The sequence below is a fragment of the Thalassophryne amazonica genome, chromosome 8, assembly GCF_902500255.1.
Source record: "Thalassophryne amazonica chromosome 8, fThaAma1.1, whole genome shotgun sequence".
Taxonomy (NCBI): domain Eukaryota; kingdom Metazoa; phylum Chordata; class Actinopteri; order Batrachoidiformes; family Batrachoididae; genus Thalassophryne; species Thalassophryne amazonica.
The window spans coordinates 17474067-17492661 of NC_047110.1; the positions used below are offsets into that span (position 1 = coordinate 17474067).

The 18595-nt window shown below is 41.9% G+C and overlaps 1 protein-coding gene across 1 annotated transcript in view; it reads left to right on the forward strand.

The window, feature by feature from the left end:
* The window catches only part of LOC117515481 (protein fantom-like), a 123284-nt gene extending 118357 nt beyond the window's left edge, over positions 1 to 4927 (forward strand). The window contains 4 exon segments of the mRNA XM_034176047.1: positions 789 to 908; positions 1119 to 1178; positions 1535 to 1594; positions 4829 to 4927. Of these exon segments, the coding sequence (XP_034031938.1) occupies positions 789 to 908; positions 1119 to 1178; positions 1535 to 1594; positions 4829 to 4927 (339 nt within the window).
* The last annotated feature ends 13668 nt before the right edge of the window (positions 4928 to 18595 follow it).

The window sequence follows — 18595 nt, forward strand, 5'->3', positions numbered from 1 at the left end:
CTTTGTCTCGCTCCATCAGCAAATCGGTCGTGACGCGCGAAGCGTCCGCTCAGCTTTCCATGACAAAATCTCTTGTTTAAAGTGAAATCTGCTGGAAAATGGTTGATGTCCAGCTCTTGTGATAACCAGAGAAAGTGCACATGACGGTCTCGGATCCACAGAGCCATCCGTTTAGAAATGATCCGGTGGTTTGTGGCTCTCGATGGCGGCATGGAGCGCGGCGCGCCGAGCGTCCTTAAAGCCGTCCTTAAAGCTGTAGTAACAGTCCTTATTCTCTGTGAAGCCCGTAAACGTTTCACCAAAAGCCAGATAAAGTTTTCGAATGGTTTCCAGCTGCCAGTCTCTAGCAGTTTCTGAAAAAATTCTGATGGAAAAAAAGCCCAAATCATTCCGCCATTTCCTGACAATGAAAATCCGCCGAGGGGGTGGACCACTCCTCACTCAAAGCCTGCTCACAGGCGAATGACGCAACCGACAGGCGTGGAAAAACTCATGCATGCGCACGAGGGTTCAAGCTTGTCTGACGCAATCACACGTGATTCAAATCCATATGGTTTTTGAAAAATATAATAAGGTCGGATACTTTTCTACTAGACCTCGTAGAATAGTTTTAAAGTGGTATTCAGGAGGAGATGGACGACCAATATTTAAACCTGCATTTGAGACGACTTTCAGCCACTTCAACTTATCAGCTGCAACTGTAATTTCCTGAATGTTGATAATCACACTGTGTTCAATGTAAAACACCAGTTTGATAGATGAATGTTTCTTTATTTCCCACTCATCAGCAGGACGACTTCACGCTGCAGATATCTTCCAAACCTGACCCAAAACAAGCCTTGACACAGAGGGAGGAGGAATTTCTATTACTGCTTCCAAACCTTGATGATGTGTACCACCTGAGTCAGGTTAGTCTGTTTGCAACTAGAGGACACACACTGGTATCACTGAGTCTTTGTGGAAAAAGTGAAATGTGACAATGTTTAAACCTGCATTTGAGACGACTTTCAGTCACTTCAACTTATCGGCTGCAACTGTAATTTCTTGAATGTTGATAATCACACTGTGTTCAATGTAAAACACCAGTTTGATTGATGAATGTTTCTTTATTGTCACAGGCGGAGAAGGAATTTCTGTCCCTGCTTCCAGACCTTGATGATGTGTACCATCTGAGCCAGGTTAGTCTGTTTGCAAGTCGAGGACACACACTGGTATCACTGAGACTTTACTGCCCACATTGAACACATAAAACTTGTGACGTGTTAATTTTGGTAAGAACCTGTGAATGACAAAATATCAATCATTGGAATTTGGGACAAAGCCAGAAAACATTTCCACTTTAGAGAATTTTTCAGTTTTTTTTCAAAAATGTTTTGTGGAAAAAGTGAAATGTGACAATGTTTAAACCTGCATTTAAGACGACTTTCAGCCACTTCAACTTATCGGCTGCAACTGTAATTTCTTGAATGTTGATAATCACAGTGTTCAATGTAAAACACCAGTTTGATTGATGAATGTTTCTTTGCTGACACAGGCGGAAAAGGAATTTCTGTCCCTGCTTCCAGACCTTGATGATGTGTACCATCTGGACCAGGTTAGTCTGTTTGCACGTAGAGGACACACACTGGTATCACTGAGACTTTACTGCCCACATTGAACACATAAAACTTACTAATATCATCTCAGCTACAGTCACTAACTATAACAATCAAGTCTAGTCAGGTCTGGGAGCATGTGCCATCTTAGGTCCTGGATGGCAACCACCTGTGCAGACAACCGGTTCATTCCCACACCTTGAAAATAGCCGTCTATCTGTAGTGTTATGACTGAATTTAGAGCAGTAACACGTTACAGACAAATGTAATGTGATTACAGCAACATGTTACTAATTAATACGTTGCACCTCAGACTAAAAAAAGTAAAGTAAGTCCCTTCGGCTGCTCCCTTGTTTGCACTTGGGGTCGCCACAGCAAATCCAAGGTGGATCTGCATGTTGAATTGGCACAGGTTTTACGCCGGATGCCCTTCCTGACGCAACTCCACATTACATGGAGAAATGTGGCAGGGGTGGGATTTGAACCCAGAGCCTTCTGAACTGAAACCAAGCGCATTAACCACTTGGCCACCTCAGACTGTTGGTGGTGAAACACACAACTCCTGCCCCAACACACCACAACAGGAGCTCAATGAGGCATCGCAGCTGAGAGCGACACAACGAGAACACACAGCAAGCAACTTCAGTTGACCAAACAGTAGGAAGACTAAATGAAGACCGACTGAGAGTCACAAAATGTGACAATACTATTTTATTTATTTATTTTAATAGTTATTCACGGAGCTGGGTTCAATTGGGCAGCGCAGTCTCGTTTGACGGCGGGCGCTAAAGGGGTAATTTCTCTCCAGCGGAAAAAAACCACAGTATTTTCTGAGTTTTTGAGGAAATTACATGCAAACAAAGTGAAAATGCAAAGAAAAAGTGACGATGTGGTGAGAAAGTACAAGGTCTGTCCATAAATTAACGGTCCTTTTTTTAAAAAAAAAAACTATATGGATTTCATTCATATGTTTTTACGTCAGACATGCTTGAACCCTCGTGCGCATGCGTGAGTTTTTCCACGCCTGTCAGTGACGTCATTCACCTGTGAGCACGCCTTGTGGAAGGAGTGGTCCCGCCCCCTCGTCGGATTTTCATTGTCTGGAAATGGCGGAATGAAAAGGACTTTTTTTCCATCAGAATTTTTTCAGAAGCTGTTAGAGACTGGCACCTGGAAACCATTCGAAAAATTTATCTGGCTTTCAGTGAAAATTTTACGGGCTTCACAGAGAATAAGGCCTTTAACTACAGGTTTAAGGACCCCTTTAAGGACGGTCGGTGCGCCGCGCTGCGAGCTGCGACGATGCGGCACAAACCACTGGATCATTTCTAAGCTGATGGCTCTGTGGATACGAGAACGTCGTGTGCTCTTTCTCTGGTTATCACAAGACCTGGACATCAGCCATTTTCCGGCAGATTTCACTTTTAACAAGAGATTTTGTCATGGAAAGCCGCGCGGAGGCTTCGCGCGTCACGACCGATTCGCTGATGAAGCGAGACAAAGGAACACCTCCGTTTCGGAGTGTTAGAGGACAAGTTGGGACATGTCTATCTCGGCTTTCAGTGCTTACCAGTCGAGTGAGTATAAAAGAACTTGTGGAGAGCTGGACTCACGCATGCGCACGAGGGTTCAAGCATGTCTGACGTAAAAACATATGAATGAAATCCATATAGTTTTTGAAAAAAATAAAAAGGTACGATACTTTATGGACAGACCTCGTAGATGTGCTGAGGTTTGTTTATGACCCGGAGCACAAACATGTCAACGTTTTTGCAGGCGAGAGAACGTAGCTACTCTGATGAGGGCCCTGTCCCACTGGCGTTTAGGAGGATTTGCGGATGGAATGCGCACAAAAGTGGCCCACATCCGCCAAACAACCGCAATAACCGTGTAACATTCCTGTATGAGTCGGCCGCCATCCGAACACATCCGTGATCATCCGCAGAGGCCCGCATGTCCCCAGCCAGGATTTTTGAGCGGCTCAAAACTCCTGCTGAGGATGAAGACATACGCAGGACATACACAACCAACGCGCCGCATATCTCGTCATCCGCTGACATCCACAAGCGACGGGTTGGCACGGCTTGGCGGCGGACCAGAACAGCGTGCAAAACAGATATGACGCATGCCCAGCACGGCCACATCACGGTCGCAAATGGTATGTCGCGCATGCAGACAGAGTGGGCACGGATGAAGCGAGTGCATCACGGCCGCTGTGCCCCTTATGGGGGCACCTCCGCGGTCGCCTTCGCTTTTCTTCCTCATGTATTTGCTGATCCACCCCAGGACATTTGTCATTTCCACCCACCTTTGTTGCGGATGCTCAGCTTTTGTCTCCTCATTTCATGCGCAAATCCTCCTAAACGCCAGTGGGACAGGGCCATTAGCTGTGTAGGCTAGCACTTACTGACACGACGCGTCCCATTCGCCTCATCTTCTCTTCCTCCACTGGGAACCGAAAAGAAACTTTTCGCGTCTGCTTCTGTGATTGCAGCCAAAAACAAAACAGCACCATGTGAAGTTCTGCTGTGTATATATTGCACAACGGGGCCGGCGCTCCACGTAAGTGGTCAAATCCCGCGATATCACACAGGGTTCAAATGAGACTGCGGTGCACTATACCTGACTGGAGACTGTCAGCATTCAAAGGGGCAGAGATCATGACTGTCAGTATATTTACCATCTCCAACTCTTTTCCCAAAAGATATGAAATAATAAAAGTAATAATAAAATGGACTATTTTAAACCAAAAAAAGGAATATTAAGATGAACTTTGTCAAGCCTAAATAATCAGTAACATCCATGTTCTACATGCGCGTGTTAATTTTGGTAAGAATCTGTGAAGGACAAAATATCAATCATTGAAATTTGGTACAAAACCAGAAAACTTTTCCACTTTAAGGATTTTTCAGATGTTTTCTCAAAAATGTTCTTTGTGGAAAAAGTGAAACGTGATACTGACGATCCACTGGACACGACGTCACAGTGGAACCAGAGCCTGTGTTCCAGACTGGACTCGGCCAACCCACAACACCATGTTCCAGACCGGTGTAGGCTGCCGCCGGAAGACGACTACAAAGACATGCATCCACGCACAAGTCCATCCTCCCAGCTTTATGACAAACATGACTTTCTGAAAGTTATTCTGACTAAGTGAGGGGGATTAATGTCACCTGGTTGATAAGCAGCACCGTGGCAGCTGGTAATCATTTACTGTATGTGTGTTTTTCCAGGTTTGTGATGTGCCAGCGGAGCAGCCCACCAAGACGACCCACCTGCAGGCACCAATCAGACCAACAGTGACACCGTATGTCAACTACCGCCAACTCTGACAAATCCATACTTTTATTTTTATAGGATTGGTTTGTATTCTTGGTTTGTCGCCTCCACGTGTTCATTCTAAAGGTTCAGTCAGACTTCTGTCCTGACAGCTCGTCATTTCACATTATAATAACTTCTATTTTTAAAAAGCAGACAGAAAAGCCAAAGAGCAGTTTGTAGTATTAAAGCTCTCTTGCTTTTACTCTCCAGTACACAGTAGCCACAATATACATATGCATACAAAATAAATAATAGACAAAATTTTATAACAGCATGAAGAATATGAATATATATTCAGGTGGAATCAAAGTTTTGTATCTAAAGGATTAGATTAATAAAATCAGTTACAGTTTCATAAATAAATAAATAGTGACTCGTTTTGTGAGGATAAATGTCTTAGATTATTTAGCGTATTTGTTTATTTCTGCAACACTCCCTTTTTTGTCATCATGTTGCACAATTGTAAAATGTATTCTGTGTTTCTTCCTGTGTAGAAAACACAAACCCCAGACTAAAGAAAAGCCGTACGTGAAGAAACCACAATCTGCGTTCATGCTGTTTGTGACGGAGCAGACAGAAATCATCATGAACGAGCAGAAGATGTCTCGTGCTGCGGTGCTGAAGATTCTGCCAGAGAAAGTAAGTGTACAGCAGCGACACACTCAGTGTTACACAATGTACAGAACTCATTCCTGCTGCTCAGTGTACATACATGTGCATGTGTGTGTGTGTGTTCATACTAACAGACAGTGTGTTATTTGTCCACAGTGGAAAAAAATGTCAGCGGCGGAAAAAGCCAAATATCAGGAGGAGGAAAACCAACTGAAATGTCTCCACTCAAAGTTATATTCAACCGACTCATTCAAAGACGATCACGTGAGTATTCAACTCACACGTTACATACTAATATTTATACAACAGAATTGAAGGAAAAAAATTTCTTTGCTGACACCACACAGAAATTGTAATGTGTTTGTTTTTTGGTGCAGGTTGCAAAGAGGCAGAGGCACACACACACAGTCTGGAACAGCATCATGCACAGATCTTCCACTAAGATCAAAGGTGAGTGAGTTTTATTGTCAATGACAAAACATTTTTATGTAAAATTTAACATATTATCAGGGTCAGCGAGGGGAGAAAAAACATGATAATGCATTTGAAAAACCTGTTGTGTTGTCTGAGTGAACCCAAACTTTGTAAAAGAAGACTTCTGAGCTCAGGCCTTCACAAATCCACTACCCAAGTAACCAACATCTGGACCCAGATCTGAATCGGGTCAGGTCCAGATTTTATTTTGTTGAACTGGGGCACAAATCATTTTATTACTGCTGGATTTTGGTGGTCAGTAGGAAAAGCCAAGTGGATCCAACAGATTTGACTGTCAGCTGTGATCAGATAGAGCCTGATACCAGTATGTTTTTTTGTTTTTTTTTTAAGAACAGATGTTTTTGTAATTCTTACTGCTGCCATAGTTTGTAATATAACGAAGGCAAAGCGTTGGACCAAACATCAACATAGGCTGATGTAAATATATTGTGTCGATTGCATGTGACAGCATAGTTCAAAATTGTTTGGGTGTATGAAGGTCTTGAGATGAAGGTACTTTAAACAGACTGACACTATTTGTTAATGATAAACTATTGTAGGCTTTAATGGTACAAACGTGTGGGTTTATTAAAGGTACTCATTAAAATATCATTGCTCAATAGAATATCAAGAACAGAAACGTCTGTATTCTCGAGATCGATAGCTTTATTCAATGATCAGTTTAATTTACAACAGTAAATATTATGTTTATGTTGCTGACATTAATGAGTGAAGCTCCTCATCATGTCATTTAGGTCCTTCAGACTTTTTAACTAAAACCCTTCAGTTTCTGTATTGGAATGGGAGGGGACACCGGCAGGTTTGCCTTTGAAAAAGTAACCAATTAATGATTACTCCTTGAAAAACTAACTTAAGTTACTTTACTGATTACTCAGTTATAAAAGTAACTAAGTCAGATTACTAGTTACTTCATTAGTTACTTTCAGCAGCTGCCAACTCGACATGAAAATGATAACCCGTTTTACCAGGACTCACTTTATAGTCACCTTTTCTTGACTTCAATGAACATAAACACTTGTTTTATAAAAAATAAAGTCAGTTTTTCTTGAGCTTATATTTAACTGTTGACAGCACTGTGATGGTAAAACGTGGTTCCTGTACTGAGTTTACATGTTGTTCCTGAGACTGCATGGATTTGATCAAATGAAGCATGTTTTGTTTATGACTCTCCAATTCTGAAGACATTCACACAGTTTGAAACCGCATTAGTCAGTGTGGCGCTAAGGTGTCCTGTGGCCACATGCAGCTAACCCAACATGAAGTCGAATGATCAAATCAAGCTGATTGATTGACACGTCTGTTCATGTTGCAGCACCTCAGACTGTGAGCTCTGGAGTTCTGCCCAGACACCAAAGTTTGAAAAGGCAGAGAGCAGCACAGCACATCCGACTTGACTGAGGACAGAAGAGACACGTTCACACTCTTCAGTCACCGTGCACGCTTCACTCCAGGGACGGATTCCTCCGAGGACGATCAGTGGAAACAGGATCAAAAACTTTTAACTTCATGGCAAAGGCTGAATAATGGACATGTTTTTTTTCTTTTAAATAAATTTGCAAAAATCTAAAAAAAAAAAAAAACAAATCTAAAAAAAAAACTTTTTTCACCTTGTCATTATGTTGTATTGTGTGTAGAAAAAAATAAAACAGATAAGATAAAACAGAGTGTGGTTCCTACAGACCAGTATCACTTTTAATCATCAAATACAGAATATCTGCAACAATGTTAAGTAAAAGGTTTGAAATTCTAATTCCAGAATTGAGTGATATAAATCGGGCTTTGTCCAAAATAGACAAACCCATGACAATGTGAGGAGGCTCTTCATCTTGTAAACTAAAGGAAAAACACAGAGCACACAGCTGTCAGTTTCTATGTCGAAAAGACGTTTGACACAGTTTGTTGGATTTATCTTCATAGAGAATTGGCTTTAATAGGCAAATTATTGGGTGCTTAAGGTCTTCATATAACTCGCCGTTTGCCAGGATCAAGATTTATGGTGATATATGTGTGTGTGTGTGTGTGTGTGTGTGTGTGTGTGTGTGTGTGTGTGTGTGTGTGTGTGTGTGTGTGTGTGTGTGTGTGTGTGTACATATATATACACACACACAGAATACCAAAAGACAGTGAAAAGATTCTCAGTCCTGAGAGACGGCTGTGTGTCCTCCACCTCCACGTCTTTGTGGAACATGCTTCAAATGTTCTGAAGCACACACCCTTATGAAGCCCTCTGAGGCTGTCTCATCAAATTTCATGACTCCATCTGCACAAGTAGAAAAAGACAAGTGATTAGAAATATGAAGGCATTCTGCAGTCATACACAAAGTCCCCATATTTGTAAGCAAATATACGTTGCCTATGCATCAACTACCAATACTGGATTAATATAAAACCACCACAGCAAATGTTAGACTGTTTAAATTTGTATTTTTAATGTCGACAGGATGTTTTGTCTAATCAAGTTATTATTCATTCCCCTGTCACACACAGCCGGAATCACTCAGAGTGGCGTCAGACCTATGAATTGGTGCACATCTAAAAAGTGTCAGATTTCGGTTCCAAAATGTTCTGACAGCCATCTGTGTAAGTCGACACACTTGGTCAAAATCAGCCGGCGGCCCCGAGTGTGATGCACATGTTCAAAACTCTCCGGGTGCCGTTGAGATGGGACGCCTATCCGACAGCGGTCCATGTGTAATCTGACGACCATCTGATCGCAATTTACATATTCTGACGGCATCAGAATTGCAGTTGATTGAGCTCTGAGATCGATCGGTCACAGCAAAGCCTGCCGACAAGTTGTGTCACATTTGTCCACCTCTACTGGACCCCGGCCAGGGAGGGCAAAGGAAATGTTATGTAATAACATGTATGTGGCACTGTGCGCGCATCAGAGACTCAGTGCAACGCTGCAACACAGCTGAATGGGATGTCACCGCTGTAACGCACATATTATTACACATTCACCACCAGTATGTAAAACAGCACACAAGGGGAGCTCAAACTCTTGACCACTGCTACAGTATCTTAAAGGCAGCATATAAATCAAGTCTTAGACCTGCTTTTGGGAAATCAGACCACTCTTCAGTCCTCTTGCTCCCCTCTTACACTCAAAGGAGCATACAGTGCAAACCTACAGCATGCACTGTACAGTGCTGGTCACAAGAGGGCAGTATAAAAACTACAGGGCTGCTTTGACGCTACAGACTGGTCTGTTTTTCAGTCTGATAATCTGAATGAATACTGTGAGTCGGTGACTGATTACATAAACGTTTGCATTGACTGTTGTATCCCAAAGAAGGTCATTAAAGTATACAACAGTCAGAACCCGTGGTTCAATTCAGATGTTAGAATGAAGATGAAGGAATGAAATTCAGCATTTAAATCTGGGGACATTACTGCTTACAGACAATCCAGATATTCTCTTGAGCGGTCAATTAAAGTGGCCAAACGGTCATATGGAGAAAGGATGGAAGACTACTTTAAAGAGGATAACCCCCGGCTGATGTGGAAAGGACTCAATTCCATCACTTCATGGAAACCTAAAGCAGGAAACACAGTATCTACTGATCAGGCCTTGCCTAATGATCTGAATCATTTTTATTGTTGTTTCGAGTTTGCTGATCTTGAGCCTGTTGTTTTCCCTGAAAGCTTGGATTACAGCAGTTTGACTGTGAGGCAGGAGGATGTGCAGCGTGTCCTATCTAGGACCAAGGTTCGTAAGGCCCCTGGCCCTGATAATGTCCCTCCTCGTGTCCTCAAACTATGCTTGGAGCAATTGACTCCTGTTCTTACGGATCTTTTTAATATGTCACTCAGGAACTGTACTGTCCCAGAAAGTTTTAAGAAATCTATCATCATTCCAGTGGCAAAGAAAACACCTGTGACATGATTGAATGATTATAGACCGGTGGCACTCACTTCTGTTTTAATGAAATGCTTTGAACGTCTGGTGCTGGATTTTATTAAAGGCCAGATCCCAGTGTCTGTGGATCCGCTCCAGTTTGCATACAGACAGCACAGGAGCGTTGAGGACGCAATCTCCTTTGCCTTGAACTGTATTTATAGCCACCTGGACTCTAGTAATACTTATGCTAGAATGTTGTTCATTGATTACAGTTCGGCTTTTAACTCTCTTGTTCAAAAACTTAAGACTCTTGGTTTGGGTGATGCCATTTGTACACTCAACAAAAATATAAACGCAACACTTAGCGAATAATTACTGAAATTGCAAAACCATTATCATATATTTTTAACAAATCATTTCAAACTGGGATTGTTCCTAACAGTATGAAAGTGGCAAAAGTGATACCTTTGTTCAAATCTGGCAGCAAGCATCTTTTTACTAACTACAGGCCTGTGTCTCTACTGTCACAATTTTCAAAGATACTGGAAAAACTTTATAATAGCAGACTGGATAAATTTATAGATCGACACAACTTGCTTGATGAAAGTCAATATGGTTTCAGAGCAAAAAGGTCCACGACACTGGCATTGCTAGATTCCATAGAAGAGATCAATAAACATGTGGACCAAAGGGTAATAGTTGCAGGTTTATTTATTGACTTAAGAAAGGCTTTTGATACAATTGATCACAATATACTATTTCAAAAGCTGGAACTGTTGGGATCAGAGGAGTTGCTCTGAGTTGGATTAAAAGCTATTTACAAAACCGAAAGCAGTTTGCTAAACTCGGGGAATACTGTTCTTCATATCTGGACATCGTTTGTGGGCTACCACAAGGTTCTGTGTTGGGCACAAAATTATTTATTTTATTCATTAATGATTTATGCAAAGTCTCAGATATGATTAAAACTGTGCTCTTTGCAGATGACACAAACCTGTTTTGCTCAGGGGAAAATCTGCAACAACTATTATCTGATTTAGGAACAGAAATGATAAAGTTAAAGAGATGGTTTGATATTAACAAATTATCATTAAATTTGTCTAAAACTAAATTGATGTTATTTGGAAATTATAAAAAAGACATACAAATTCAGTTAAATATACATGGGGTAAACATAGAACGTGTCAAAGAGAATAAGTTTTTAGGTGTCATTATTGATGAAAAAATTAACTGGAAAGCTCATATTCAGTATATTCAAAAGAAGGTATCAAAAAGTATTGCAGTATTAAATAAAGTAAAGCATGTTCTTGATTGCAGAGCACTACATACTCTCTATTGTTCTTTGGTTGCACCCTACTTGACTTATTGCGCTGAAGTTTGGGGCAACAATTACAAAACTACATTGCAACCATTATTCATTCTTCAAAAAAGAGCATTAAGGACAATTCATAATGCAGGTCATCGAGACCACACCAACCCACTGTTCATTAAATCTCAAATACTAAAACTTAATGTGATGATAATATGATTTCGTTCAAGACTGTTCAATTAATGCACAAAGTGAAAAATAAACAAGTGCCATTTAGAATTCAAGAATATTTTACTGAGAGAGAAGGAAAATATAATTTACGGGGCTTGTATCATTTTAAAATTGCTGGCGCTCGGACGACCAGGAAAGGTTTCTGTGTCTCCATGTGTGGCCCTAGATTATGGAATAACCTGACGGATGACCTCAAACGATGTCCAAATATCAATCAGTTTAAAAATCAATATAAAAAAATGATGTTTTCAAGATATGAATCTAATGAAGTACGGTGAGTTTTGTGTTGTCAGTTGTAATTGTGAAATCAGTAACATTCATTTGTGTATGTATATGTGTATATATATGTATGTGTGTGTGTGTATGAGATGAGCTCAAAGATCTAAAACTTTTTCCACATACACAATATCACCATTTCCCTCAAATATTGTTCACAAACCAGTCTAAATCTGTGATAGTGAGCACTGCTCCTTTGCTGAGATAATCCATCCCACCTCACAGGTGTGCCATATCAAGATGCTGATTAGACACCATGATTAGTGCACAGGTGTGCCTTAGACTGTCCACAATAAAAGGCCACTCTGAAAGGTGCAGTTTTGTTTTATTGGGGGGGGGGGGGGGGATACCAGTCAGTATCTGGTGTGACCACCATTTGCCTCATGCAGTGCAAAACATCTCCTTTGCATAGAGTTGATCAGGTTGTCAATTGTGGCCTGTGGAATGTTGGTCCACTCCTCTTCAATGGCTGTGCGAAGTTGCTGGATATTGGCAGGAACTGGTACACGCTGTCGTATACGCCGGTCCAGAGCATCCCAAGCATGCTCAATGGGTGACATGTCCGGTGAGTATGCCGGCCATGCAAGAACTGGGACATTGTCAGCTTCCAAGAATTGTGTACAGATCCCTGCAACATGGGGCCGTGCATTATCCTGCTGCAACATGAGGTGATGTTCTTGGATGTACAGTATGGCACAACAATTGGCCTCAGGATCTCATCACGGTATCTCTGTGCATTCAAAATGCCATCAATAAAATGCACCTGTCTTCTTCGTCCATAACAGACGCCTGCCCATACCATAACCCCACCGCCACCATGGGCCACTCGATCCACAACATTGACATCAGAAAACCGCTCACCCACACAACGCCACACACGCTGTCTGCCATCTGCCCTGAACAGTGTGAACCGGGATTCATCCGTGAAGAGAACACCTCTCCAACATGCCAAACACCAGCGAATGTGAGCATTTGCCCACTCAAGTCGGTTACGACGACGAACTGGAGTCAGGTCGAGACCCCGATGAGGACGACGAGCATGCAGGTGAGCTTCCCTGAGACGGTTTCTGACAGTTTGTGCAGAAATTCTTTGGTTATGCAACCCGATTGTTTCAGCAGCTGTCCGAGTGGCTGGTCTCAGACGATCTTGGAGGTGAACATGCTGGATGTGGAGGTCCTGGGCTGGTGTGGTTACACGTGGTCTGCGGTTGTGAGGCTGGTTGGATGTACTGCCAAATTCTCTGAAACGCCTTTGGAGACGGCTTATGGTAGAGAAATGAACATTCAATACACGAGCAACAGCTCTGGTTGACATTCCTGCTGTCAGCATGCCAATTACACGCTCCCTCAAATCTTGCGACATCTGTGGCATTGTGCTGTGTGATAAAACTGCACCTTTCAGAGTGGCCTTTGATTGTGGGCAGTCTAAGGCACACCTGTGCACTAATCATGGTGTCTAATCAGCATCTTGATATGGCACACCTGTGAGGTGGGATGGATTATCTCAGCAAAGGAGAAGTGCTCACTATCACAGATTTAGACTGGTTTGTGAACAATATTTGAGGGAAATGGTGATATTGTGTATGTGGAAAAAGTTTTAGATCTTTGAGTTCATCTCATACAAAATGGAAGCAAAACCAAAAGTGTTGCGTTTATATTTTTGTTGAGTATAAATGGATTTTTAGTTTTTTAACCAACAGATCTCAGAGAGTGAAAATTAATGGCCGTCTTTCTGATGAAATGTTTGTGAGCACTGGTTCCCCTCAAGGATGTATCCTTAGTCCCATCCTTTTTACACTGAACACTCACGACTGTGTGGCTTCCCATGACAGTAATCACATAGTTAAATACGCTGATGACACAACTATCATTGGGTTGATCAGTGCAAATGATGATTCTTGCTACAGAGCAGAGGTACAGAAAGTTGTGGTTTGGAGCAAAGAAAATAATCTGCTCCTGAACACTTCTAAAACTTGTGAACTTGTTGACTTCGGTCGAAATAACAGCCATTCACCTCATGTTATTGAGGACTCTAAAGTTGAAATTGTGGAAGAATGTAAATTTCTTGGGCTGATGTTGTCTAATGATCTCAGTTGGAACAAAAACACCACAAATATTGTTAAAAAGGCTCGTCAGCGTCTCTTCTTCTTGCAGAAACTTAGAGAATTCACCATGAACTCCAAAATCCTTGTGAATTTTTATCGGTGCACTATTGAAAGTCTTCTTGTTTGCTCCATCACTGTCTGATTTGGAAATATTACTGCCAAAGACAAGGGAGCGATATATAAGGTGGTCCGCTCACCCAAAAAAACTGTGAACTGTGACCTGCCTGTGCTGGAGGCTCTGTACAAAAGTAGACTCTTAAACCGAGCTTTTCAGATCATAAATGATCCTTCTGGCCACCCTGGAAGAGACACGTTCGAGCTTCTTCCCTCTGGAAGAAGGTACCGCTCTATTAGGTGTAAGACCTCTCGTTATGCAAGGAGCTTCTTCCCACAAGTTGTGATCAGCCTGAACGGTGCACTTTAAGCCTGACTACAGTACCTTATCTTATTTATCTGATGTTAACTTTTAACTTGATCTCTGTACTTTGTATTTCACAGTGTCATTGTGTCTTTATGTGATTATTTGTTCCATGTCTGTCTAATGTTATTTTCTTTTTGTGTGATGCACTGAGCTTTTTGCACAATCATTTCCTATGTGGTTTTTTAAATACAAATGGCAAATAAACTAATATTGAATCTTCACCTCCTAAGTCTGTAGCAGGTATGATGTGGAAATGTTTGCCCAGCACATGATGACATAAATAAACATGTAACTCACCTCTGGTACTTTGCGTTACACAGCGCAGCGCAGACAGCTGGTCAAGTCTCTTTCACCCGGCTGCACTGTGTGCTGGCAACATCGATCAGATGACAAATGCATAATTCACTTCTTTTATAAATAAATCCCATGTGAAGTGCTGTTCCACCATGATAATCCAATGGAGCACTAAAAAATAGACCAGTCTGGTTCATTTTAGAGCAAGCTGGGGGGACGGTGACCTCTGAATGACCTAAAAAAATATTTAATATCTCTGAAATGAAAGCAGCAGAAACGAAAATTTTAATGGCACAAATCTGCCCAAATGAAGCACTAAAAAAATAGACCAGTCTGGTTAACTTTGGAGCAAGCTGGGGGGGATGATGACCTCTGAATGACCTAAAAAAAAAATCTTTAATATCTCAGAAACGAAAGCAGCACAAATGAAAATTTTAACGGCATAAACCAGCACAAACGAAGCGCTAAAAAATAGACCAGTCTGGTTAATTTTGGAGCAAGCTGGGGGGATGATGACATCTGAATGACCTTAAAAATAATCTTTAATATCCCTGAAACGAAAGCAGCACAAACGAAAATTTTAACGACACAAATCTGCACCAACAAAGCACTAACCACTCAGTATGTTTGCTTGGATTTTTTACGTGGATGGGGGGGGTCAGCTTCACAGAGCTATCAAGGCTGATGGAAGAAGTTTTCTCATATTAAAATCCAAATCTTTGGCCTGTCTGTATAAGAACTTTAATTTTGCATTTGATTTGCTGATCACTTTGTCAGCTACAAGATCCACAGATAAGGTCTGATCTAAGTCCAGACCAATATACTTTACACAGGATTTACTCATATTTTATTCTACCAGCATTGTCATTCCCTAGGATGAAACATTCACTTATTAAAAGACATTAATAATATACTTGTTATAATGTGATTGTGCCATCATAAAATGCTGTATGTAATAGAGATATAAATTGTGAAATGTTTGTTCAACTATGGACTGTTATGGCCATAGTTGAACAAAATGAAGGGGATTTGGGGGCTTCAAAGGTTTTTAATTAAAAACAAGATCATTTCAGCAGTGTCTGTTCCTCTTCTCTCCAGTTTTGGAGAAGACTCACACAGGAACACAAGCTGCTGGCATATGAAGATAGATTTTGTCCAGCTTGTAAAAAGTTGGATAAACCGCTGCCTCCATCCTCCCTAACTCTCCTTGCAAATTCACTGCAGAAAATGGTTCTGGGGAGCATTGGCATGGCTAAAACCCTTCAGCTTTGTCCCCCAGACCCCCCAACCAGGGCCCTCTTCACCCCCAGCCACTTTAAGCATTTTTCATTATTTGCCTCTTACATGCCGGTGGATGAGTTTAGGGCCCTGTCCCACTGGGGAGAGGATTAATTGTACATGAATTGAGTATACAAAGTACGGGCGTTCATTGTCGTCCGCAACAAAAATGGCCAAAAATGACAAATGTCCCAGTATGAATTACGGATATATTAATAATATATAGCGAATATATGATGAACAATCACGGTTGTATAACGTATGTAGTGAGGAAACGGATCAGACGCATTGCAATTATAACGACAGTATTGCGGATGTATTATGAATGCATTGCTCATGTGTTGCATGTGCACGGCATCTGCATTGTGGTCATAAATGAAACACACTCAGGCCATCGGCGTCCCTATTCACACCAACAATACAGCCTCTGGAGCATTTGCTGGACTTGGACAAGTTGATTGGAGTAAAGAAGCAGTGAACAGGGCGAGTGATGACGTCAGTGGAATGCATCAGAGCGCAGCTCGTCTGAACGATTATAACAAGAAGTTAAATCTGTTATAAACAGGAATAAATACTGTAACAGCTGCAGACAAGAAGAAAAAAACAAGCAACTGTTTTATCAAGCCTGACAATGTAAACAAGTCAAATAATTACCTTTTTAGACAGCTCAAAATGCTTTCTGCTTTCAGCTTCCTCTGTGATTCAGGAAGTGATTAGAGCCGTTTTCAACAGACAATCTGCAGAATAAAATTATTAATCCGCCACAAAATAATTATTTTATATACGAAGCATCCAGCGCAGAGCGCGTGGCAGCCGGTAGAATAAAGAATGGCGTCCAGCTGTGAACACAGCACATCTGATTTGCATCCGCCGCAAATCAGATGCAAAGCAGACGCAATAAAGAGGCTTTATTCGTGGCCAGTCTGTATGCAGTATTTTAGTTTGTGATGTGGACATGTTGGGCACGCAAAATATCCGTTTTACACACTGTCCCAGTCCGCTGCCAAGCTACAAATCCCTGTCAGTTGTGCATATCAGCAGTTGACGGCGAATATACAGTGCATAGATTGAGTATGTATTGTGTATGTATTAAGTATGTATGGAGTATGTAAGGCAGATGTCATCTGCATCTAAAATTTTGTGCAGCTCAAAAATCCTGGAAACGGAAAAACGTGCCTCTGCGGATAATTGCAGATGCGTGCGGGTGTCGGCCGACTCATACAAGCATGTTTCACGCGTATTGCGGATGTTAAGCGAATATGAGCCAATTTTGTGCGCAATCCATACGCAAAGCCTCCTAAACGCCAGTGGGACAGGGCCCTTACTGAAATATTTTGGGAAAAGGAAGGATCATGGACATAGAGAGGAGAAGAATCAAACATAGTTTCCCTTCTATTATTATTTTTATTAGTAAAGGAGGACTGTTTTGTGCTGTCAAAAGTATTCTGACAGCACAGAAAAACCAATCAATATTATCAGACATTTTCTGCATGACCATGTGACCGAAGCATGTAATTTTTCTTCCCAATGCACAGTTTTTATTTCAGTCTTTCCTTTGTGATATTTTAACCCTTTATCTTTTACACCACATGATCAATGTAGCCTCTTTGCCTGAAGTTTCCTAAGAAACCAATCATCCGCCTCCAGTTTTCCAGAAAACCACCTAGCAAATTCGAGTCTCCTTGCCATTTGCTGGGGAGTAAGTTTGCTCTGAACAGAAATGTAGAAACAGGACACCCGAGTCTCCTCTGCCTCGTGGAACCCCAGCCGTCTTTATTCAATACCCGGAGGTTCATACAACATCCGCCGAACAGCATTGTGGGAACAGTAGTCTCCCGCTACACCTCCTCCTTTTAGCTAAAGACATCTCTAAGAAAACATCTCAAAATGGCTCGCCAAAACATAACTGAGGAGCATCTTTCATTGTAAACATTTTAAATACTTTTTTTTTTTTTCCGTACAGCTACTTGTAACATAGAACACAACTGCATTTCTGGTAAACATTCTCTTTTACAGCCTAACGAACATTTCTATAAGCCTGTATGCATACCATTAGCAGATTTACATATCCAACCTTTGTGGAGGTCTCACAACTCTTCCAGATCTGGTAACCGTCCCAGTTGGTCTGAGGTGCTCCTATTCCTCCTCAGAAAACCCCTGTCAGCTTCTACCTCATAAGATCTGGGAGCATTGGCAGGTCTAACTACTACTCCAGTGATTCCTTCTGTAGTTATCCACACTTTCTGTCCTGTCTCCAATTCTGGGAGCAGTCTGGCACGATGTCTCCGGTTATATTGCCATGCCTGCGCACCCCTCCCCTCCTCATCCTTCGTCCGAAAAGCCTGCAGGTCGGGCCACTTGGGCATCAACTTGGCTGCGGACTGTGGAAGGGAGCTGCGCAGGTGTCTCCCCATGAGCAACTGCGCCGGTGAGAACCCGTGTTCCAGTGGGGTGGATCTGTAGACAAGCAGCGCCCTGCTGAATCACAGTCCTTTCTCCACAGATCTTTGATGGTACGAACAGCGCGCTCTGCCTCCCCATTAGCTTGGGGGTATCTAGGGCTGCTCGTAACATGTGTGAACTGGTACTCCTTAGCAAACTGTCTGAACTGGTCTGAAGAAAACTGTGGCCCGTTATCTGACACCACAGTCTCTGCAACTCCGTGTCTTGCAAAGGCCTCTTTCACTGCCTTAATTGTTGTGTGTTGGGGGGTGTGGCTGGACATTTTGGTGTTCTTTTCTTTTCTTTGCTCTCCAGGTGGCATGAGAACTGATTTGTCTGTGGAGAAGGTGCTGGCTGAAGAGTTCTTCACCC